Raw genomic sequence first — 26,138 nt, 5'->3', positions numbered from 1 at the left:
ATCCTCGATTTTCTTCAGGGCAGGTGGAGCCTTCGGCCTGCCCAGGTGTTGATACTGTGGTGGAGAGAATGCACCAGATCTGGGACCAAGTGGTGGATAAGTTATCTCTCTCCCAGGAAAAGGCCCAGCGGTTTTCCAACTGACATAGGACCATTGGTCCCCAGTTTAAGGTTGGTGATATGGTTTGGTTATCATCAAAAAATATCGCTATGAAGGTGGCTTCTCCTAAGTTTAAGCCTAGATTTATTGGACCTTACAAGATTTTGGAGATTATTAATCCGGTCTCTTTTCGTTTGGCTCTTCCTGTCACATTTAAAATCCATAATGTGTTTCATAAGTCCTTGTTGAAGAGGTTTGTTGAACCAGTTGTTCCTGGGGTGCCACCTCCGGACCCTGTATTGGTTGAAGGTAACATGGAATATGAGGTAGAGAAGATACTGGATTTCCGTCTGGCTAGACGGAGACTCCAGTATTTGGTTAAGTGGAAGGGTTATGGTCAGGAGGATAATTCCTGGGTCTCTGCCTCTGATATTCATGCCAAAAGATTGGTGCGTGCCTTTCATCGGGCTCACCCTGATCGCCCAGGTGGCATGGATGAGGGTTCGGTGACCACTCCTCAAGGGGGAGGTACTGTTGTGAGTTCATTTTCCCCTTCACCATTGAGGTCTGATGAACTCCCTCTTCTGGTGAAGGAAGGTAGTGAGGCTGATTACCAAGCACCTGTGCAGGATGATGATGACTGGGTGACTGGAATTGCTGACTGGATATAAGGCAGCCAACGCCCTTCTGCCTTGCTGGTGATCTCTCTGAGGGATTCTAGGAGACCAGTCTGATTCCTGCTCCTCAAAAGCTAAGTTTTCTGTACGCCTCTTGAATGGTGGGGAAGAGGAGGCCACAATACCTCGGTATGCCACAGTTGCTAAGCTGCTTACTGTCAGTAACAATGCAATACAGGCAGCAGAGCCCTTGGTCTCATCCGACCAGGTGGAGGACAATGGTTCTGTAAAGCAGCTGGAGGAGTGGTGTCAGCAGCTGCAGGTGGGAACTGACTCCACCCTTTCATATCAAAAGAGTGGGGTTTACCAAGTGACTCAGGAGTATCAGTGGGGATTCAGTAAACACCCTCTAGACTTTGGGAAGGCAAAAGGGGTTCAACACCATATCCCCACTGGAGATCATCCACCCATTAAAGAAAGGTACTGGCCTATACCCCCAACACAATATCAATGTGCCAAAAGTATGTTGCGGGAAATGAAGGAAGCTGGGGTGATCAGAGACAGTTGTAGCCCCTGGGCAGCCCCAATAGTCTCTGTGAAAAAGAAAGATGGTACCATGAGAATGTGTGTTGATTACAGAAAAATTAACAGCATTACACATAAGGATGCCTACCCATTACCCAGAATTGAAGAGTCATTAGCCGCACTTAAAACTGCTAACTATTTTTCCACCTTAGATCTCACTAGTGGGTATTGGCAGGTTCCCGTGGCAGAGGCAGACAAGGAGAAAACAGCGTTTACTGTTGTGAGTTCATTTTCCCCTTCACCATTGAGGTCTGATGAACTCCCTCTTCTGGTGAAGGAAGGTAGTGAGGCTGATTACCATGCACCTGTGCAGGATGATGATGACTGGGTGACTGGAATTGCTGACTGGATATAAGGCAGCCGACGCCCTTTTGCCTTGCTGGTGATCTCTCTGAGGGATTCTAGGAGACCAGTCTGATTCCTGCTCCTCAAAAGCTAAGTTTTCTGCTCTGCTTTTTGCATTTGTGTTTTGGTTTTGTTTTGCTTTGTTTTTCTGGATTTCTGCCATTCCCTGCTGGGGTGAGCTGAATTCCTTTTTGCTCTGTCTTCAGAAAATACCTGAGTACTGATATAGTCTTTTTGAAGCCTAGCGTCTTCAGGGCTTTTTTCCCTATCAGTCTGTTGGCTCTTGTATTGATAGGGTTTTGGCGGATTGCAGACAGCAGCTTTTCTATCCTTTCCTATTTAGTTAGCTTGGGCCCCATCATTTGCTCAGCCTATCTTTCTATCTTTGTGAGTGTTTTTTCATCTTGCTTCACCGTCATTATATGTTGGGGGCTGCCTATTGCTTTGGGGTCTGCTCTGGGGCAGTTTAGATTTCCCTTTCTGTCTTTATGCTATTTAGTTCTCCGGCTGTGATCGAGGGGTCTAGGGCACCGTAGGAACCCCCCACGGCTACTGCTAGTTGTTGTTGATAGGTTCAGGGGTCTGCAATCCGATAGCTGCCAACTTCTCTGGTTTTCTGGACTTAGCTAGTATTTCTGTTTTTGCCTCCTACGGTGACTCATTCATAACAGTGTACTACACCAATGGGTCTCTGCGAGCTCAACTACATGCCGTTCTGGCTCTGCACCACCCCTGGGACTTTTCAACGGTTAATGGAGTGCTGTCTTGGACACAGGAACTTCGAGGCAGTCCTGTTATTCCTTGACAATGTCATTGTTTTCGCCAATACTTATGAAGACCATCTGAAGCACCTGGCTGAAGTGTTTGAAGCCTTGTCCAACTTTGGCCTGAAAGTGAAGCCATCCAAATGCCACTTCCTGAAGCCCAAGGTATAGTACCTCGATCATGTAGTGAGTGCAGAAGGTGTGGCACCAGATCCTGACAAAGTCACTGTCATCCGGGACTGGCAGAAGCCCAGCAACTTCCATGAGGTACGTCAATTCCTCGGGTTGGTAGGCTACTACCGAAGGTTCATCAAAGGCTTCACTGAGATAGCCACACCTATGCAAAATCTTCTGGTGGGCCAGCCCAAGAAAGCCAGAAAGAAGAGCAATGCATTTGAATGGAATGAGGAACTGGAGAGGTCCTTCACTCGACTGAAAATGGCTCTCACAGGAGATGAAGTTCTGGCCTACCCAGATTATGACCAACCATTTGTTCTGTATACTGATGCCAACAACGTGGGACTGGGAGCAGTACTGTCACAGGTACAGATTGGCAAAGAAAGAGTGATCTCCTATGCCAGCCGGAAGCTTCGTCCCACTGAAAGGAACCCTGACAGCTACAGTTCCTTCAAACTGGAGTTCCTCGCCATAGTCTGGGCTGTTACTGAACGATTCAAGCATTACCTAACTTCAGCCAAGTTTACCATCTTCACAGACAACAACCCATTGACTCACTTGGAAACTGTAAAACTAGGTGCACTGGAGCAGCGATGGATGGCCCGGCTGTCTAACTACGAATTCACCATCAAGTACCGAGGAGGGCACAAGAATGCCAATGCTAATGCGCTGTCCAGAATGCCTAATCTGCCAGATGCAGGAGAAGACCCTGAGGCACTCGAAGAAATAGAGTTACCTGCCTTCCACCGGACAATTGCGGCCCAACATGCCCAAGGAGTGAGGAACAGAAGATCTATCGTGAAAGAGGCCACCCTAAATCCATTGCCTCAACATGACTGGGCAGAAACCCAGGATAGCAACCCCGCAGTCCGCCTGGTAAAGGAGCTACTGTCACAAGCTGACTCACGCCCAGATCCAGATGCTCCTGAAGAAACCCAGCAGTTGTGGAAGGAAAGAGGCCGGCTTCCTCTATGAGGGATATCTGTGTCGGAGGAGTAGCAATGCCCGCACTCATGAGTTGCTCTGGCAAGTGGTAGTCCCAAAGAGGGAAGCATCAATGGTCTTGGAAGCATACCACAATGGAGCTGGACACTTCGGATGGAAGAAGTTGGAGGCTTTGCTCCGGGAGAGATTCTACTGGGCTGGAATGAGGAAGGCCATTGAAAATTGGAGCCGGGAGTGTGGACAATGCAACCTGTGCAGGAAGGACCGTAACAGCCAGTGAGCTCCTTTGCAGCCAATAATAACCAAACAGCCACTCGAGTAGGTAGCCCTGGACCATGTGAAGCTGGTCCCAAGCCGTTCAGGCTACATTTATGCCCTTACCATCGTTGACCACTACTCGAGATTCCTGGTAGTCGTGTCTGTCAAGGATCAAGCAGCCAGGACAGCAGCCAGAGCATTCCAACAGCACTTTTGTCGACCACATGGATATCCCGAGCGAGTGCTTACTGATCAAGGTCCAGCCTTTGAGGCAGAAGTGTTCCAGGAATTCTGTAATTTGTACGGTTGCAAGAAGATCAGGACAACACCGTACCATCCGCAGACCAATGGCATGTGTGAAAAGATGAATCAGGTGGTGATCGATCTACTGAAGACCTTGCCTTTGGAGGAGAGGAATCTGTGGCCAGAGAAGTTGCCAGATCTGGTAGCCCTCTACAATCACATTCCTGTGAATTCCACCAACTGCACTCTAGCCTACCTAATGAGAGCGAGGCCTGGAAAGCTGCTTATTGATTTGGATATGGGAGTCCTTACACCTGAGGTGACATCACCAGATGCTGACTGGGATACAGAGCGGCAGCAGCAATACCAAAGAGTACAAGAGTGTGTAGAAAAGAGTCTAGCTCAGGCGAGACAAAAGCAGGAGAAGAACTACAATCAACATGCACCTACAGTTCCCTTGTCACCAGGAGAACAAGTCCTAAAGAGGAAAAGAAGGATGCATAAATTGGATGACCAATAGGAAGCTGAACCCTACACCGTCCTACCATCAAAATTTGACAACACCAAGGTGTGCCTTATCAGTAAGGATGGAGGAGAAACCTCATTAGCAGTATCAAGTGATCATCTGAAACTGTGCCCTGACCAACTAAAGGACAGAATGGAAGAGCAAAACAACCTTCAGCCCATAGAGGAAGAAGAAAAGGTCAGTACTGTACTTGGAGAATTCCCTGCAAACTGGACAAGAATGGATCAAGCCATCGTAGTTCCTGTCCTAATCTTTCCCCAACTGGTAGTGCAAGAAGAAGTGACTCAAGACCACCCTGAAAACCAGCAAGTACAAGCAGCGGATGCTACACCAGCAGTGGAACAAGAGAATTCTCACCCTGCCAGTGGTGAATCTGTCATACCCACAGTGAGTAGAAGTGGTCCTAGGAAATCTAGTATCCCTGTGCTACGCAGAACGAACAGTAAAGTAGCCAGTACAACACACACTACACTAGTAGTAGTTAATACAAGGCATCCAGTAAGGTCCCCAACAACACCAGTGCTACGTAGGTCTGTCCGTAGTACCCAAGGTATACCACCTATAAGGTTTCGTATATAAATAAATTATGTAAATGGTAAAATATAAATATGCAACCTTTTCAAGCTTATGTGCCTACAGAGACTATGTAAGAACTTTTGAACAATCTCAGTTTGTTTTGATGGACAATTGGACCACAGGACTATATGTGGCCAAAACTATCTTGTATATAGTTACCAACTTGCTCAGGAATTGGATCATGGACATTGACGCATGGACTAATTGTCACAGGGACTATTTTTGAGCTTTGGTTTTTGTGATTTTTCATTTTTTGAAATCTTGTTACAGTTACAATTGTTAATTTGTTAATATATTTTACATGTTTTCTCAGTCTGGGAGTACTGAATTGCCCTAGGGGGGAATGTGGCGCCCCCAGGAGTATGGTCGCCACAGTGGCATTACCTTCCTCCTAGGGAGTGTGATGTCATGCTTGGAAGCAAGAAAAGATCTCTCTATCAGTTAATCACAACACACAACACAGTTCTCATTCCAGGCCAGCAGAGGGAGCTCTGAGCCAAAATTGGAGGAAGAGCTACTCTCTGGGGGCCAGGAAGGGGAAATGAGGTGTTTGTGTGAGGAAGGCAATGTGTGTGGACGTGGAGGAGAGGAGCTGGAAGATTGATCAGAGTTGAGTGCTCACTTCTAGCTATAGCGCATGATCTCGAGCCAGGTCTTCAAGGTTGTATGGATACTGATGTTCCAGCAGCAGAAACCGGAGGAATAGGAAGCTGTAAATGCTCTGTTTCCATATAAGACTCAGAGGCACAACAGCAACGGTTGAGCCAGAAGAAGAAGAAGGCTACAGCTGTCTGCCATACGAGGAAGTTCTAAATGAGAACAAGCAAGTGGAACTTCAGTGTAACACAGTACTGCAAGTACCTAAGATAAGAGCTAGAATGGAGACTACACAACCCATCTGATAGAGAGATTCCTAAGTTGCTTCCAGGCCGGCCAGCCACTGTTCCATCTGTAATCTGGACCCTGGACTGCACTTACAAAGCATAGTAAAGGTAACGGAAACTGCACCCTGTTGTGTCATTGCATTCTTCCTGCAAACCCTCCAGCAATGCTACATCTCTGTGCCAGACACTACACCCTCATCCTCAACACCTATTGCCACTGCCCTGGGACCACAGCTCCACCTGTGGGGAGCTATAACATCTTGCTGCCTTATACCATCTGTCCCAGAGGCCTGCAGCGTCTTAAGCATATACAGAATGGGAATAGGACTAAGCAACAGCACATGTGAAAAAGACTTGGGTATACTAATAGATCACAGACTGAATATGAGTCAACAGTGTGATGCAGCAGCAAAAAAGGCAAATGCAATTCTAGGATGTATTAACAGAAGCATCCAGTCTAGATCACGTGAAGTTACTCCTCTTTGGTCAGACCTCATCTGGAATATTGTGTCCAGTTTTGGGCACCACATTTTAAAAAAGACATCAACAAATTGGAGCAAGTTCAGAAAAGAGCAACCAGAATGGTGACCGGTCTGCGAACCCTGTCTTATGAGGAAAGGTTGCAGGATTTGGGATTGTTTAGTTTGCAAAAGAGAAGACTGAGAGGAGACTTAATAGCTGTCTACAAATATCTCAAGGGCTGTCACATTGTAGAAGGATCAACTTTATTCTCATTTGCACAAGGAAAGACTAGAAGCAATGGGATGAAACTGAATGGGAGGAGACACAGATTAGATATTAAAAAAACTTTTTGACAGTTAAAGTGATCAATGAGTGGAACAAGCTGCCACGAGAAGTGGTGAGTTCTCCTTCAATGGAAGTCTTCAAACAGAGGTTGGACAGACATCTGACTGGGATGATTTAGCGAATTCTGCTTTGAGCAGGGGGTTGGACCAGATGGCCCAGGAGGTCCCTTCCAACTCTACGTTTCTATGATTCTAACCCCTTCATTGCCGATCACCACAGGTGGCGTCACGTATAGTGTTGAGCATTCCGATACCGCAAGTATCGGGTATCGGCCGATACTTGCTGTATCGGAATTCCGATACCGACTTCCGATATTTTTTCAATATCGGAATTCGGCATCGGAATCGGAAGTTCAAAATGATTGACAGCCTGACGTCATCATGATGCGCGGTGTGTGCGCATCATGATGCGCCGTCATTTCGGGCCTTCCGGGGGTCTCTGCCGGCCTGCCGGGGGGCTGTGTGGACTGCCCGGGGTCTGTACCGGCCTGCCGGGGGGCTGTGCCGGCCTGCCGGTGGTCTGTGCACCCTGTGGGGGTCTGTACCGGCCTGCCGGGGGGCTGTGCCGGCCTGCCGGTGGTCTGTGCACCCTGTGGGGGTCTGTACCGGCCTGCCGGGGGGCTGTGCCGGCCTGCCGGGGGGCTGTGCTGATGTCCGGGGGTCTGTGCAAGCATCGTCCGATGGGACAACAAGTCCCATCTGGCGATGCCTGCTACCATGACAGTGATTGACACATTAGCCAATGATGGGACAGTAGTAGTCCCATCATCCGGCTAATGTGTTAAATGTTAAAAAAAAAAAAAAAATACTACATACATACTACATACATACTACATGCATGCTACATACATACTACATGCTACATACATACTACATATATACTACATGCATGCTACATACATACTACATGCAACATACATACTACATATATACTACATGCATGCTACATACATACTGCATGCTACATACATACTACATGCTACATACATACTACATGCTACATACATACTACATATATACTACATACATACTACATACATGCTACATACATGCTACATACATACTGCATGCTACATACAGTGGGGAAAAAAGTATTTAGTCAGTCAGCAATAGTGCAAGTTCCACCACTTAAAAAGATGAGAGGCGTCTGTAATTTACATCATAGGTAGACCTCAACTATGGGAGACAAACTGAGAAAAAAAAATCCAGAAAATCACATTGTCTGTTTTTTTTTCATTTTATTTGCATATTATGGTGGAAAATAAGTATTTGGTCAGAAACATGCAATCAAGATTTCTGGCTCTCACAAACCTGTAACTTCTTCTTTAAGAGTCTCCTCTTTCCTCCACTCATTACCTGTAGTAATGGCACCTGTTTAAACTTGTTATCAGTATAAAAAGACACCTGTGCACACCCTCAAACAGTCTGACTCCAAACTCCACTATGGTGAAGACCAAAGAGCTGTCAAAGGACACCAGAAACAAAATTGTAGCCCTGCACCAGGCTGGGAAGACTGAATCTGCAATAGCCAACCAGCTTGGAGTGAAGAAATCAACTGTGGGAGCAATAATTAGAAAATGGAAGACATACAAGACCACTGATAATCTCCCTCGATCTGGTGCTCCACGCAAAATCCCACCCCGTGGGGTCAGAATGATCACAAGAACGGTGAGCAAAAATCCCAGAACCACGCGGGGGGACCTAGTGAATGAACTGCAGAGAGCTGGGACCAATGTAACAAGGCCTACCATAAGTAACACACTACGCCACCATGGACTCAGATCCTGCAGTGCCAGACGTGTCCCACTGCTTAAGCCTGTACATGTCCGTGCCCGTCTGAAGTTTGCTAGAGAGCATTTGGATGATCCAGAGGAGTTTTGGGAGAATTTCCTATGGTCTGATGAAACCAAACTGGAACTGTTTGGTAGAAACACAACTTGTTGTGTTTGGAGGAAAAAGAATACTGAGTTGCATCCATCAAACACCATACCTACTGTAAAGCATGGTGGTGGAAACATCATGCTTTGGGGCTGTTTCTCTGCAAAGGGGCCAGGACGACTGATCCGGGTACATGAAAGAATGAATGGGGCCATGTATCGTGAGATTTTGAGTGCAAACCTCCTTCCATCAGCAAGGGCATTGAAGATGAAACGTGGCTGGGTCTTTCAACATGACAATGATCCAAAGCACACCGCCAGGGCAACGAAGGAGTGGCTTCGTAAGAAGCATTTCAAGGTCCTAGAGTGGCCTAGCCAGTCTCCAGATCTCAACCCTATAGAAAACCTTTGGAGGGAGTTGAAAGTCCGTGTTGCCAAGCGAAAAGCCAAAAACATCACTGCTCTAGAGGAGATCTGCATGGAGGAATGGGTCAACATACCAACAACAGTGTGTGGCAACCTTGTGAAGACTTACAGAAAACGTTTGACCTCTGTCATTGCCAACAAAGGATATATCACAAAGTATTGAGATGAAATTTTGTTTCTGACCAAATACTTATTTTCCACCATAATATGCAAATAAAATGAAAAAAAAAACAAACAATGTGATTTTCTGGATTTTTTTTTCTCAGTTTGTCTCCCATAGTTGAGGTCTACCTATGATGTAAATTACAGACGCCTCTCATCTTTTTAAGTGGTGCAACTTGCACTATTGCTGACTGACTAAATACTTTTTTTCCCCACTGTACATACTACATACATACTACATACATACTACATACATACTACATACATACTACATGCATGCTACATACATAGTACATACATACTACATACATACTACATGCATACTACATGCATGCTACATACATACTACATGCTACATACATACCACATACATACTACATGCTACATACATACCACATACATACTACATACATACTACATGCTACATACATACTACATATATACTACATGCATGCTACATGCTACATACATACCACATACATACTACATGCATGCTACATGCTACATACATACTACATATATACTACATACATACTACATACATACTACATACATACTACATGCATGCTACATACATACTACATGCATGCTACATACATACTACATACATACTACATGCATGCTACATACATACTACATGCATGCTACATACATACTACATGCTAGCTACATGCATGCTACATACATACTACATGCTACATACATACCACATACATACTACATACATACTACATACATACTACATGCTACATACATACTACATGCATGCTACATACATACTACATGCTACATACATACCACATACATACTACATACATGCTACATACATACTACATATATACTACATGCATGCTACATACATACTGCATGCTACATGCATGCTACATACATACTACATACATACTACATGCTACATACATACCACATATATACTACATACATACTACATACAATACATTCATACAATACATACATAGACATACAGTACATATAACATAGAGTAACATACTTACCAATACTTGTCACATTGTTCCCCGAAGCCATTGTCTTTTCCGGAATAAATATTAACGTAACAAACCACAAAAATACTCACCCACGATCCGAAGCAGTCCACGAGTGTGTCCCACGACGATCTTGGGTAGAGAACTGCAGCATCAGATGATGCTGCCGTTCTCTACGGGCTGCAGGAATCCAATGACGGAAGGTAGGCATCCTTCCGCACTGTATTCCTCCGCCACTTAAAAAAAAAAAAGTCCCTAGTCTCACTTTATGCCATTGCTGCGTGGGAAATTCCCACACAGCAATGGCATAAAGTGAGACTAGGGACTTTTTGTAGCATGCATGTAGTATGTATGTAGTATGTATGTAGCATGCATGTAGTATGTATGTAGTATATATGTGTTATGTATGTAGCATGTAGCATGCATGTAGCATGCATGTAGTATGTATGTAGTATGTATGTAGTATGTATGTAGCATGCATGTAGTATGTATGTAGTATATATGTGTTATGTATGTAGCATGTAGTATGTATGTAGCATGCAGTATGTATGTAGCATGCAGTATGTATGTAGCATGCATGTAGTATGTATGTAGTATATATGTAGTATGTATGTTGCATGTAGTATTTATGTAGTATGAATGTAGCATGTATGTAGTATGTAGTATGAATGTAGCATGTATGTAGTATGCATGTTGTATGTATGTAGCATGTATGTAGCATGTAATTTTTTTTTTTTACATTCAACACATTAGCCGGATGATGGGACTACTACTGTCCCATCATTGGCTAATGTGTCAATCACTGTCATGGTAGCAGGCATCGCCCGATGGGACTTGTAGTCCCATCGGACGATGCCTGCACAGCCCCCCGGAGCCTGCACAGACCACCGGCAGGCCGGCACAGCCCACCGGAGCCTGCACAGCCCCCCGGCAGGCCGGCACAGCCCCCCGGAGCCTGCACAGACCACCGGCAGGCCGGCTCAGCCCCCCGGCAGGCCGGCACAGACCACCGGAGCCTGCACAGACCCCCTGGCAGGCCGGCACAGCCCCCCGAAAGGCCCGTACAGACCCCAGAGAGGCTGTGCAAGGCAAAAACAGGGTTTTTCTTATTCCGATACCGGAAGTCCCATAGACTTGAATGGGACTTCCGGTATCGGAATCGGCGATACCGATACTTTTTTTAAAGATCGGCCGATCCATTCCGATCCGATACTTTGAAGTATCGGACGGTATCGCTCAACTCTAGTCACGTATTATCCAGTTATAAACTTTAATGAGCCACTCTCAAGCCCTTTTACATGGACGCCCAGGGCCACGGACCGGGTCACCACTACTGTGACACTTCCCTCTGAGATACCAGCCCGGTACCGAGTACCCCACTTCCCTGGCGGGCGACCCATTTGGACGTACTATCCCGTCCCTGGTCAAAGGGGCCTGGGTACCGTGGATGGGATAGTACGTCTAAAGTCAGGAAGGGATTAAAGGGTTTAACCACTTTAACTTAATATTTAGTAATATATTGAGGGCATGATTTTGTGGCATTTACTATTATATGCACTGTGAAAAAGATTTAGGCAGGTGTGTTTAGACCATAATGCAAGAATGATTTCAAAAATAGAAATGTTAATAGCTTATTTTTAGCAAATAGCAAAATACTAAGTGAATGAGCAAAATATAAGTCTAAATCAAATTAAAATTTGATGTCACCATACTTTGCCTTCAAAACATCATCAGTTCTTCTAGGTACACTTGCAAACAGTTTTTATTATTAGTATTATTATTATTATTATTATTATTATTTATTTATAATGCACCATTGGTTCCATGGTGCTGTACATGAGAAGGGGTTACATACTAATTACAGATATCACTTACAGTAAACAAACTAACAATCACAGACTGATACAGAGGGGAGAGGACCCTGCCCTTTCGGGCTTACATGCTACAGAATGGTGGGGAAGGAGACAGTAGGTTGGTGGGTTGCAGCAGTTCCAGTGTTGGTTGAGGTGATATCTCCGGTAGTGGTGAGAGAGAAGGAGGTAGCGGGGTCATTGCAGGCTGTAGGCTTTCTGTTTTTAGCTGCTGCTGCCCTGTCTCTTTGCCTTCGGTTTTTGAACCAGTTGCCTGAGTGGGTGTGAGTCCAGTGGCCTGGGCCAGTTCCCTTTTCTTGCTTGGATTGGGGTAAGGGTCCTGTACATACCACTCCCTTAGGAGGCTGCGAGTCCTCTCCTTGAAGCAATGGGTTTTCTTTTCTCCATTCCAGATGGTCTTGGGCAGAGGAAACTTCTTTCTCACCCTGTATTTATCAACCGGTCCAAGGGGGCGCCCCCTGAGTTTCTCAGCTTCCTGATAATGGGCTTCCAGCCCAGCCCAGTTTTTAAAGGAACTTAGCAGGGAATTTTTTTCGAAGCGTCTTGGAGAATTAACCACAGATTAGCTTGTACAAATCCTCCTGTATCTTCAATTAATCCCAAGCAGAGTCAGTGTTAGGGGCAGGCAAGCTAAGCATTTGCCTAGGGTCCCCACTCCACCTTGGGCCCCCAGCCAGTAGCATGCCTCTAAAAGCAGCACATCATGCCACTTCATCACGCACTGCGCTGCTGAGGAGACACGCTGCAGGCACTGAAGCAGCTGCAGAATGGGGACAGGTGACTATTATATTTTTTAAAATTTGTTATTACATTTGGGTTACCATACTACTGAAGGACTATGTGGCTGCATTATATTCTATTTGGCAGCATTATACTATATTGGGCTGCATTGTACACTGTGGGGGCTGCATTATACTCTATGGGGCTACATTATACTCTATGGGGACTGCATTATACTCTATGTGGGCTGCATTATACTCTACAGGGGATCAAATATACTCTATGGGGGCTGCATTATACTATATGGGGCTGCATTATACTCTATGGGGATACTGTCACAAATGAATCACATCCTCCTGGGAGATCTGGGGTTAGAAGATCACTATGTATTTTGAAGTGCAGATCTTCCATTTAGCTTGTGTGTTTATGTTTCATATTAAATGGATTTTGCTTACTTTGTTGCTGAAGAGGTTAATGACCCTTTGTATGTTGGTTAGATACTTGCAGATCCATCTCAAAGCTGTTCCTTACCTAGTAATTTCCTAACTGTATAAAATATGACCAGATTTTCTCTTCCTTGCCAGTGATAGTTTTACATCCTAGCTCCTTGGAGTTGCTGGGCTGAGGTCGAGATCATTGTTGTTGCTGCTGGAGATTGTTTTATGCTGTTTTGGGTGTATGCTTTCTTCATTGTCCTATTCCCATTTGGTTTGTACGTTCTTCCTCTTTGCTATATACTTCTCCACCTTTGGTGAGTGTTTTGTATGTTAGTTACTTTTTGTTAACCCTGTTTATCTTTGTGTTTATTCACTAGCATTTCTGCCCAGGCCTACTGGGGTAGGGGATATCTTAGGGTATAACAGGAGAACAGTAAAGCTGGTGGCCCAAACCTCCTCACCTTTACTGGTACCTTTGGAAGCAGGGATAGTTAGGGTCCCAGCTCTGCAGACAGTGCAAAGACCCTTTCCCTATTTATGTACAGTCACAGAGTGAGAGCTGCATTGTAAATTATGGTGCTGCATTATATTCTATGTGCTCTGTGAGGGCTGAATTACACTCTATGGGGGCTGCATTATACTATGTGAGGCTGTATTGTACTTCATGGGGCTGCATTATACTCTATGAGGTTACATTATTCTCTATGTGGACTACATTATACTATATTTGGCTGTGTTATGCTATATTAGGCTACATTATACTGTATGGGCTGCATTATACTATATGGGCCTTGAATAATACTATATGGGGGCTTCATTATGCTATTTTGGGCTGCATTATACTATATGGTGCTACATTGTACTCTATGAGGTTGCATTGTACTCTATGGGGTTGCATTATACTATATGTCACCACATTGTACTCTGTGGGGCCACAATGTACTCTGTCTGGCTGGATTGTACTGTGTTGAGGACTATGGAAAGTACATTATACTATATGTACTGTATGGAGGTCGCCTTATACTATATTGGGCCTGCATTATACTCTATCAAGGACTAGAAGTTGTGTATTATACTGTATGTATTATATGTGGGCTGCTTAATTCTGTATGGAGGACTATGGGGAGTGTATTATACTATAAGAAGGACTATGCGGTGCCTTATGCTATGGGGAATGCTTTATACTGTATGGTGGACTATGGGAATGCATTATATCATATGAAGGACTATGGGGTGCATTATACTATGTGGAATACATTGTACTATATCGAGGAATATGGGCGGTGCATTATACAATATGGAGGACTATGGGAGCATTACACTATATTGAGGACTATGAGCTATGCATTATACTGTATGGAGGGCTATGGCTAGTGGATTACACTATATGGACTATATGGAGGACCATAGGGAGTGCATTATACTGTGTGGAGGACTATTGGGATGTGCATCATACTATGTGGAGGACTAAGGGGAGTGTATTATACTATATGGAGGATTATGGTACACATTGTACGATATGGAGAACTATGGATTGTGCATTGTACTATATGGAGGACTAAGGGGTGCATTATATACTACCATTCAAAAGTTTAGGGTCACTTAGAAATTTCCTTATTTTTGAACGAAAAGCACAGTTTTTTCCAATGAAGCTAACATTAAATGATTTAGAAATACACTCATTGTTAATGTGGTAAATGACTATTCTAGCTGCAAACGTCTGGTTTGTAATGCAATATCTTCATAGGTGTATAGAGGCCCATTTCCAACAACCACCCCCCAGTATTCTTATTGCACTTTGTGTTTGCTAACTGTGTAAGAATGCTAATGGATGGTTAGAATACCCTTGAAAACCCTTGTGCAAGTATGTTAGCACAGCTGAAAACAGTTTGGCTGATTAGGGAAGCTATAAACCCAACATTCCTTTGAGCTAGTTGAGAATCTGGATCATCACATTAATTTGTTCCATTAAACTCTCAAAATGGCCAGAACTTTCATGTGAAACTCGACAGTCTACTTTTGTTCTTAGGAAGGCTATTCCTATTCCATGCGAGAAATAGCCAAGAAACTGATAATTTCCTACAACGGTGTGTACTACTCCCTTCAGAGGAGAGCACAAACAGGCTCTAACCAGAGTAGAAAGAGAAGTGGGAGGTCCCGCTGCACAACTGAGCAACAAGACAAGTACATTAGAGTCTGTAGTTTGAGAAATCAATATCTCACAGGTCCTAATTGGCAGCTTCATTTAATAGTACACGCAAAACGCCAGTGTCAACGTCTACAGTGAAAAGGCGACTCCAGAATGCTGGCCTTCAGGGCAGAGTGTCAAAGAAAAAGCCATATCTGAGACTGGCTAATAAAAGGAAAAGATTAATATGGGGAAAAGAGCACAGACATTGAACAGAGGAAGATTGGAAAAAAGTGTTATGGACAGACGAATCCAAGTTTGTGGTGTTTGGATCACACAGAAGAACATTTGTGAGACACAGAACAACTGAAAAGATGCTGGAAGAGTGCCTGACACCATATTTCAAGTATGGTGGAGGTAATGTGATGGTCTGGGGTTGCTTTGGTGCTGGTAAAGTGGGAGATTTGTACAAGGTAAAAGGGATTTTGAATAAGGAAGGCTGTCACTCCATTTTGCAATGCCATGCAATACCCTGTGGACAGCGCTTGATTGGAGCCAATTTCATCCTACAACAGGACAATGACCCAAAGCACACAGCCAAATTATGCAAGAACTATTTAGGGAAGAAGCAGGCAGCTGGTATTCTATCTGTAATGGAGTGGCCAGCGAAATCACCAGATCTCAACCCCATTGAGCTGTTGTGGGAGCAGCTTGACCGTATGGTACGTAAAAAGTGCCCATCAAGCCAAACCAATTTGTGGGAGGGGCTTCTGGAAGCATGTGACCTACAAGGCCATCTACAATCTCCATACATCTCTGAACTAATCTCCCGATACCTTCCCTCACGTAATCTCCGATCCTTCCAAGACCTCCTTCTCTCCTCCAGACTTATTCGCTCCTCACCCAACCGCCTCCAAGACTTCTCCCGAATAGCCCCCATCCTCTGGAATTCCCTGCCCCAACACGTCCGGCTATCAACCACACTTGGATCCTTCAGACGGAACCTGAAAACCCACCTCTTCAGGAAAGCCTACAGCCTGCAATGATCCCGGCTGCCTCCTCACCACTACTGGAGCTACCGCCTCATAATCACTGGGGCTGCTGCAACCCACCAACCTACTGTCTCCTTCCCCACCATCCTTTAGCATGTAAACCCGAAAGGGCAGGGTCCTCTCTCCCCTCTTTATCAGTCTGTGATTGTTAGTTTGTTTTCTGTAAGTGATATCTGTAATTTGTATGTAACCCCTTCTCATGTACAGCACCATGGAATCAATGGTGCTTTATAAATAATAATAATAATAATTTCTCCAGATTACCTCAGCAAATTAACTGCTAGAATGCCAAAGGTCTGCAATGCTGTAATTGCTGCAAAGGGAGCATTCTTTGATGAAAGCAAAGTTTGAAGGAGAAAATTATTTCAAATGAAAATCTTTTTTTGAACCTTGTCAATGTCTGGACTAGACTGTAAATTCATTTGTCAACTCATTTGATTAATAAAAGTATGAGTTTTCATGGAAAACACAAAATTGTCTGGATGATCCCAAACTTTTGAATGGTAGTGTACAATGTGGAGAACTATGGGGGGGCATTATTCTAAATAAGCAAAATGCTGCCTATTTATCGATACAGGAAAGATGTATATCTTTGTACCGTGTTAGCCAGTAGATAGAAAAATATTCAGGATTGAGAGTCCTCAGTAGTTGATACCTTTTAATGGCTAACTGAAAAGATGGTAACACATTGCAAGCTTTCGAGACTACTCAGGTCTCTTCATCAGGCATAGACTAATACAAAATCTGAAGAGTCACATATTTATGCACAATACAGCCTAGAAAAAATGCAATAGATAAGACAAGTGACGTGAAGCAGAACTATCTATGAAGTGGTCCAATGTTTATATTTATGTTTCTCCCTCTCCCATATTGATAGTTCTGCTTCACATCACTTGTCTTATCTATTGCATTTTTTCTAGGCTGTATTGTGCATAAATATGTGACTTCAGAATTTGTATTAGTCTAGCCTGATGAAGAGACTTGAGTAGTCTCGAAAGCTTGCAATGTGTTGCCTATTTATCGAGTGATTCGATTAGTCCAGGATCAAAAATCATTGTTCTCAGCAGCTCCACGCCCGGAGAAAACTGCAGATACGCTGCTGCTGATAACATGATACTGTATGGGGACAAATTGATCTACTAGTGATCATTCTGTGTATGTCATACTTCCTCAGCCGATGTAAAGAGACCAGAAAACAACCATTGAAGTACTTCAATATTGTCAATCACGCTTGTTTAATGGCCTCAACTCAGCACAGGTAAATACAGCAGAAATGTTTCTGTTTCACTTTAAAGTTTTGCCTAAGGGTATGTGTGCATGTTGCGTATTTGCGTTTGTAAAATTCTGTGTGGATTCTGCCTCTCTTGTCAGAAAACACAGTTGAAATTCTAAGCAGATTTTATGCGCTTTTGATGTGGATTTTCATGCAAATTTTTCATGCGGATTTCTATATATTTTTTGTAAGCTAAATAAAGATATAAATTATGTAACAAAAACAAAAAAAGAATTGTGATGTAATTTCCTTGTCCAACCTCTTCTTTTTAATTCTTCATTGAAGACCATAATATCATTACATACCATGTACAAATATTATGTTTACACACACAAAACAAATATAAGTGAATATATAAGATATACAGCTCTGGCAAAAATTAAGAGACCACTTATAAATGTTCAGTTAGTCTGATTTTTCTCTTTATAGGTATATTTTTTAGTAAAATGTAAATTGTTCTTTTAGTCTACAAACTTCTGACAACATGCTTCTGACAACATGTCTCCGAATTTCCAAGCAATAAATATTGTTTTTTTTCTGAAAAGGAGAAATGGTCAAAATAAAAAAAAAAAAAACAGTGCTACCAGACTTCAAATAATGCAAAAAAAACAAGTTCATAATCATTTAGAAATAATAATACTAATGTCTTAACTCGGGAAGAGTTCAGAAATCAATATTTTGTGGAATAGCCATGATTTTTAAAAACAGCTTTCATGCGTCTTGGCATGCTTTCCACTAGTCTTTCACACTCCTTCTCGCTCAAAAATGTAATCAGTTCTTCTTTGCTTCATGGTTTGTGACTATCCATCATCCTGTTGATTACATTCCAGAGGATTTCAATGGGGTTCAGGTCTGGAGAATGGCTGCCCATGACAGGGTTTTGATGTGATGGTCTCTTATTTTTTGCCAGAGCTATATATATATATATATATGCATATGAATATACATACATATGTATGTGTCAGCCAGATAACCTCGCTAATAAAATGGTACATAAAGAGTTAAATAAAAGACACACACAATATTTTCGTGAAACGCAATATCTGTATATTTTTCCCAAGAATGTAAAAAAAATTGCGTGGGCTTCCACATAATTTTCATAACCAGCTGAGGGAAAGCCGATGGCTGAGGGCTTAAGTTAATATTCTGGGAAGGAGTCAATAGGCATAAAGGTTCACAGGCTATTTATATCACCTCACAGATGTTTGCTTAGCTTTTACTGGCTAGTTTACAGGGGAACCCCAGAAAAAAATTGACGTGGGGTCACCCTAAAAAATCGAACCAGAAAAGGCTGGGCAGACTGCTGTGGGCTGATATTAATAGCCTGGGAAGGGGCCATGTATATTGGCACCCCTCCAGGCGAAAAATATCAGCTCTCATCCACCCCAGAAATGGCACATCTTATAGATGCATCAATTCTGGCACTTAGCCTTGCTCTTCCCACTTGCCCTGTAGTGGTGGCAAGTGTGGTAATATTTGTGGGGTTAATGTCACTTTTGCATTGTCCAGTGACATGAAGCCCACAGATTAGTAATGGAGAAGCATCAATAAGACATCCATCCATTACTAATCCTAATCCTATGGTAAATAAACACACAGTCATAATAAAGTCCTTTAACTGAAATAAACACAGACTCTTTAATTGAATCTTAATTTACCATACTTACTGCATTGCCTAATCCCCAAATCACTCGATCTCCTGCAACAAAAATAAAATAAACCAACATAAATACTCCCTGTCCAACGTACTCCAATTACAGAGTGTCCCACGATGATCTCGCGTGTAGAACAGTAACATCAGGAATTGTGACCGCTCTACCCGGCCTACAGTGATACACTGACAGGAGGTAATCCTCCCGCAGTATGTCATTAAGAGTTCACTGGAGTTCGTGCTCTCACATACGGCACCGATGCGTGACAATTTTCTCATGCAGTGGTGCCGCAAGTGAGAACCAGAGCTGATCAGCTGATGTACTCCGGTGAACTCTCACAGCTGCACACTGACACACTAGGGGAGGGATCACCTCCTGTCAGTGTATCACTAGAAGCTGGGTAGAGTAGTCACATCTCCTGATGAGATCATCGTGGGACTCTCGTTATTAAATGGACTATAGTGGAGAGGTAAGTATATGTTGGTTTATTATTTTATTTTTGTTGCAGGAGAAGTGGGCATCAGGGATTAGGTGTTTGGTGAAAATGAATGTTGTTTGTTTTACAATTGAACACAGTCATTTGCTGATGGGACTACTGCCCCATCATCGGCTCATGCTGTCACTGTTATATGTGACAGCAGACATTGCCAGATAGGAGTAGTAGTCCCTTCAGACAATGCCCTGCTACACAGACACGCCCTCAAACAGACACCTGCAAACAGACACACACACAGACACCCGCTGACAGACACACACACAGACACCCGCAGACAGACACAGATAGACATGCACATATTCTCTGCTCACACATGCATAGTCTCCGCCCACTCACATTCTCCGCCCACACACTCTTCCTCCTTCCTTTATGCAGCATTTTTGTCATGCAAATTCACAGCAAATCCAGACCTTTTTATATCTGTGGTTTGGCTGCGGATATGACTAACTCAATGTAAGTCAATGGGTGCAGAAATGCTGCAGATCCAGAAAAAGAATTGACATGCTGCAGAAAATAAAGTGAATCAGTGCGAAATTTTCCATGGCAAGTGCACACCAATTCAGAATTCCCATTGATTAACATTGATGAGCATTCCTTTGTGAATAAGAGAACCTGTCAGTCAATTCATGCTTCCCATAGCATGGGAACTGTCAATGAGTGCTCGGCTGCACAGATGTTTTTCTCTGTAATACTGAAGCGTATGAGAGAAAATATAGTTTGAAAGACATGGTACCCAGCCAGTTTCTCCCAATTTCTTTGCAGGTGATTGACAGGTCCTTTCTTCAGCAGGGCGGGGAGAAACTATATTTTCACTGAAATCACTGGTGATTACGCAGCCTGGCTCTGAATCATGCTACAAAGTGAAATTTTTATTTGAACCAATTTAGGTTACAATATACATAATGTTTAAAGGAGTTCTTGAGGCAAATTATATCAAAGACAAATTAAATGAAGATAATAATACCAAAGAATTTGTGTTTGCAATCATTTTCAGGAAGAAACTGAGTATTATCTGACAGAATTGCAGGGGTGTCAATACTTTTGGCCACAACTGTATGTGTATGTATCAATCCATGGCCACTTCACAAAGCCCCGCCCACTTCGCATAGCCACGCTCATTCCACACACAAACCCCCATCCACACAGCCTACATTGTTAGCGCACACGGGCGGAGACACATTCACCTCGAAAGTCACCCTGTAAAACTCACCGGCTGTGACATCCCAGCCGCTGCAAGCTACAATCAGGGCCGCCACCTTCAGAGTATTAGTGCGCAGCAGGTACACGCCACATCTGGCTCCGTCGTGTCTACAATGGAGTTGCTTCTGTGAGACATGACGTCAAGGGAAAGGGAGGAGCCTCATAGATTACACCGCTCTACTCATAACAGGAAGAAGCTGTGCATGTGTGAGGGGAAGAGAGGAGTGAGGTGAAAATGAGGGGAATGAGGGGAAAATGAGAGATGTGAGGGCAAAATAGTGGAGTGAGGGGAAAATGAGAGGAGTTAGGGAAAATAGTGGAGTGATCAGAAAATGAGAGGTGTGAGGTGAAAATGAGAGGTGTGAGGGGAAAATGAGAGGAGTGAGGGGAAAATGAGAGATGTGAGGGAAAAAATGAGAGATGTAACATAGTAACACAGTTATTAAGGTTGAAGGGAGATTTTAAGTCCACCTAGTTCAACCCATATCCTATCCTAACTTGCCCTAACATGTTGATCCAGAGGAAGGCAAAAAAAACCCATGTGGCAAACAGTAAGCTTCACATTGGGGAAAATGAGAGGTGTGATGGGAAAATGAGAGAAGTGAGGTACTACTGCAATATGAGGCTGTGTATAGAGAAGAGTGAGGCGCTGCAGGTGGAGGCTGTGTATAATTCCACATTCAAACACTCAGTATTTGGTCAGTATTTTTTTTTCCTCAGTATTTATAAGCCAAAACAATAAGTGGGAGAAAAATACATGTGGTGACGTGTTTCTAATATACTTTTCCTCTGATTGTTTTACTTCAAGTTTTAGCTTTCAAATACTGAGGTAAAAATACTGACCAAATAATTTGTGAACTAGGTCTAAAGGAGAAAACTATGGCACTGCAGAAGAAGTAGGCTGTGTATACGATATGCTTTATTGCAATTAGTGCAATTTCTCTCTGGATCAAGTGTTTTCAATTATATATGGAAGATGAGTGTGAGGTGTTGCTTGAGGAGGTGACTATAAAGGAGAAAAGCTGTGTTGCAGAAAAATTCTGTGTATAATGGAGGAGCATGAGGTGCAGAAGGAGGCTGTGTAAAAAGAAGGAGCATGAGGTGCAGGAGGAATAAGGCCCCTTAACTGCTGCTGTTAAAAGTCGTATCAGCAGTCATTAAGGGGTTAATGTGTCCAAAAAAAATGGCTCCCCCTGTCCTGTCCTGGTATGCGTGGCTCCCCCTGTAGCTGTCCTGGTATGCGTGGCTCCCTCCATCCCTATCCTTGTATGCATTGCTCCCCCACTGCTGTCCTGGTATGCATGGCTCCCCCGTTGCTGTCCTGGTATGAGTGGCTCCCTCCATTGCTGTGCTGGTAGGCGCAGCTCCCCCATAGCTGTCATGATATGTATGGCTCCCCCCTCCTGTCCTGGTATGCATTCTTCCTATTACAGAAAAAAGCAAAAAAAATCCTACTTCCCCTCCATCGTGCCCTCGCAGCACCTCGGTCCGGCTTCCAGAAGCTCTTCCTGTGCTGAGCAATCACATGGCACCACTCAATAAGGTAATGAATATTCCCTCCACGCCTATGGGAGTGGAGATACATGCATATTCATTACCTTAATGAGTGGTTCAACATGATCACTCAGCATAGGAAGAGCTGCAGGAAGCCGGCACCAATGAGATGTTGGGAGGGCGGCGGAACCAGCGAGATGCAGGGCACACTGGAAGATGAGTAGGATGTCTTCTGGAAGCCAGCATCTGCAGCTGTCACTGTGTGTGCTATAAGAGAAGTGAATATTAATTTCTCTTTAGCAGCGGCACAGGCTTTATCCACAGCCGCCGTCACCTGCCTCTGTTACCCACTGATCCACTGCTCCCCCTCTCCCTACAGTTTTCTGGGACAATTGACTAGTGTGTAAGGCGAGGGGGCGTTTTCAGCACAAAAAAATGTGCTGAAAAACTCGGCTTATACACGAGTATATATGGTAATCATTATAATTTGTTATTACTAACCACAGTTAGTTACTATGCTCGGGCAATGATGGGCTTTTCAGCTAGTACTTAAATATTAGTAAGTGCCATGAAAAAGTGCCATAAAATTGTGTCTCCCAACCCAACATAATTGTCAAAATAAAAATAAAATTCATAAGCCACTTTAACCAAATTCATGAAAAGCAAAAAGTGACAACATCCATTCTTTCCATGTATGCTGTGTCTTCAGACCAATACTCATTAAAAATTGAATAAAAATGTAAAAGTTGCTAAGAGGAATGTTGTACTGATTTTCCTTAAAGCTCCTTCTTCCAGTAAATTTTACATTACGAATTCACACACGGAGTTTCTCTTTATTCAATGTGTCCTGTCAATCACAGAGATAAAGCAATAAAGGTTGGCACTAGTAACTAGGAAGAGTAAATGTGCCATTTGTTACTTTTCAGAAAGAAGCAACACTCTCACTTTGACCGTACTTGGGATTAGAATGCTGTTCGCCAAAGCAATAGCCTTCAACATCTTTATCACAGCTACATTTCTTGCATTATAAGGTAATATCTAGTTTGCAATTCAACACTCCAGAAGCATAGATAGGAAATCGGTGCTGAACAGATTATCTGAGATTAATACAGTGTGATTATTTTCAAATAATATTGTCTCCCTTGTCCATCGGCTGTGTCATATATTGCATGTCAGTGCTATTCACCCGAAGACGTGTGTAGGTACCCTTTATTCAGAGCTGGGTAATTGGACCAATATCATGCTGATAGATCAGGAAAGTTTTATATTTATTATCTGTTCCTGATATACAGTACAGTAGTGCCAACATATACCATAGCAATGTACAAAGATTGTCAGCATTCATATTAGTCCCTGTGCCAAATTAAGCTCACAAATTACTTTTCCCTATTTAGGACACACATTAGGGTCAATTCCATAAGAAACCAATTAACATTAAAAAAAAACAAAATACACTGTTAAAAAAAATCACAATATAAAGTTCTAGCTTTCAGAATATAATTTTAAATATGCTGCAAACTTAAGGCACAAATGGGATCTTCAAGTGCATTTCTTTATTGAATGTGTCCTATCTTCATATCTTTTCAGATTGGATTGCAGTGAAGATCTACGCCTAAGACTAACTACTGTGCTCTGTTTTGGATTAAATCAGATTTCATGTATTGTTTTTAATTTCTAATCTACTGTACATGCAACAATTATCTATCATCTAATTATCTATCCTAATTTATCTTTCTTATCACATTATCTATCTATTTATCTACAGGTACGTCTCACAAGAATATCATCGAAAAGTTAATTTATTTTAATTCTTCAATACAAACAGTAAAACTCATATTATATAGTCATTACAAACAGAGTGATCTATTTCAAGTGTTTATTTCTGTTAATGTTGATGATTATGGCTTACAGTCAATGAAAACCCAAATATCATTATCTCAGTAAATTAGAATACTTTATAACACCAGCTTGAAAAATGATTTTAAAATATGAAATGTTGACCTACTGAAATGTATGTTCAGTAAATGCCCTCAGTACTTGGTCAGGGCTCCTTTTACATCAATTACTGCATCAATAAGGCGTGGCATGGAGGAAATCAGTCTGTGGTACTGCTGAGGTGTTATGGAAGCCCAGGTTGCTTTGATAACAGCCTTCAGCTTGAATGCATTGTTGGGTCTTGTGTCTCATCTTTCCTCTTGACAATACCCCATAGTGGACCTACACCAGCAGATGACATGGCTCCCCAAACCATCACTGATTGTGGAAACTTCACACTAGACCTCAAGCAGCTTGGATTGTGGCCTCTCCACTCTTCCTCCAGACACTGGGACCTTGATTTCCAAATGAAATGCAAAATTTACTTTAGTCTGAAAACAAACCTTTTACCACTGAGCAACAGTCCAGTTCTTTTTCTCCTTGGCCCAGGTGAGACGCTTCTGGCATTGTCTGTTCGTCATGAGTGGCTTAACACAAGGAATGAGACACTTGTAGCCCATGTCCTGGATATGTCTGTGTGTGGTGGCTCTTGAAGCAATGACTTCAGCAGCAGTCCACTCCTTCTGAATCTCCCCCAAATTTTTAATGGCTTTTTCTTAAGAATCCTTTCAAGATTGCGGTTATCACGGTTGCTTGTGCACCTTTTTCTACCACATTTTTTACTTCCACTCAACTTTCCATTTATATCCTTGGATACAGCATTCTGTGAGCAGCCAGCTTTTTTAGCAATGACCTTTTGTGGCTTACCCTCCTTGTGGAGTGTGTCAGTGACTGCCTTCTGGACATCTGTCAAGTCAGCAGTCTTCCCCATGATTGTGGAGCCTACTGAAACAGACTAAGGGACCTTTTTAAATGCTTAGAAAGCCTTTGTAGGTTGTTTTTGTTAATTATTCTAATTTACTGAGATAATGACTTTTGGGTTTTGATTCACTGTAAGCCATAATCATCATATAATATATGAGTTTCACTTTTTGCATTTACTAACTAAAATAAATTAACTTTTTGATGATATTCTAATATTGTTAGAAGCACCTGTATTTCTATCTATCCATACATTTTGTATTGCTTTGCAAGCTTTTATATATTATAAATCTTTTTACATAATCAATAAAATATATATTCACCTATGGTTAAGAACTGGTTGTTCATTGCACTGTTCATTGCACTGACTGATAAACTGATCCATTCTACTGTCTTAAAAAAAAAGAAGCATATTCAGCAGAGAGAGGAAAAATTAAAGTAGATTTTGCTTGTGGCTGCGTTGCTGGTATTTGCTCCAAATTTATCAAAATGTCGGTAAACATTTGGCCATATTAACGATAACCCTTCTGTATAGAATTGACTGACCACTTTGTGTGTCACCCATCCTGCATTTGAGTGAGACTGGAAATTTTTGTCTTAAACCTTATCTGCACAGCCAACCATATTTAGGTTACACTGACCTTTTAAAAATGGCAAGAGCAAGTAAAATATTTTTTCTGTGCAAAAACAGCATGTAACAATATCGGGAAACTTTTCACACCTAAAGA

At 42.7% G+C, this 26,138-nt stretch overlaps 1 gene segment (V, D, J or C); it reads left to right on the top strand.

Annotated features, from left to right (window-relative positions):
* LOC141089207 (T cell receptor delta constant-like) overlaps positions 1 to 25,642 on the top strand; it is a 44,268-nt gene extending 18,626 nt beyond the window's left edge. The window contains 2 exon segments of the C gene segment in view: positions 23,541 to 23,645; positions 24,202 to 25,642. Of these exon segments, the coding sequence occupies positions 23,541 to 23,644 (104 nt within the window).
* Positions 25,643 to 26,138: the final 496 nt, after the last annotated feature.

This window comes from Dendrobates tinctorius, unplaced genomic scaffold, assembly GCF_039654945.1.
Source record: "Dendrobates tinctorius isolate UK_male_01 unplaced genomic scaffold, ASM3965494v1 ptg000044l, whole genome shotgun sequence".
Taxonomy (NCBI): Eukaryota; Metazoa; Chordata; class Amphibia; order Anura; family Dendrobatidae; genus Dendrobates; species Dendrobates tinctorius.
The sequence above is the reverse complement of the archived record's forward strand: the minus strand, read 5'-3'. Positions and strand labels throughout refer to the sequence as shown.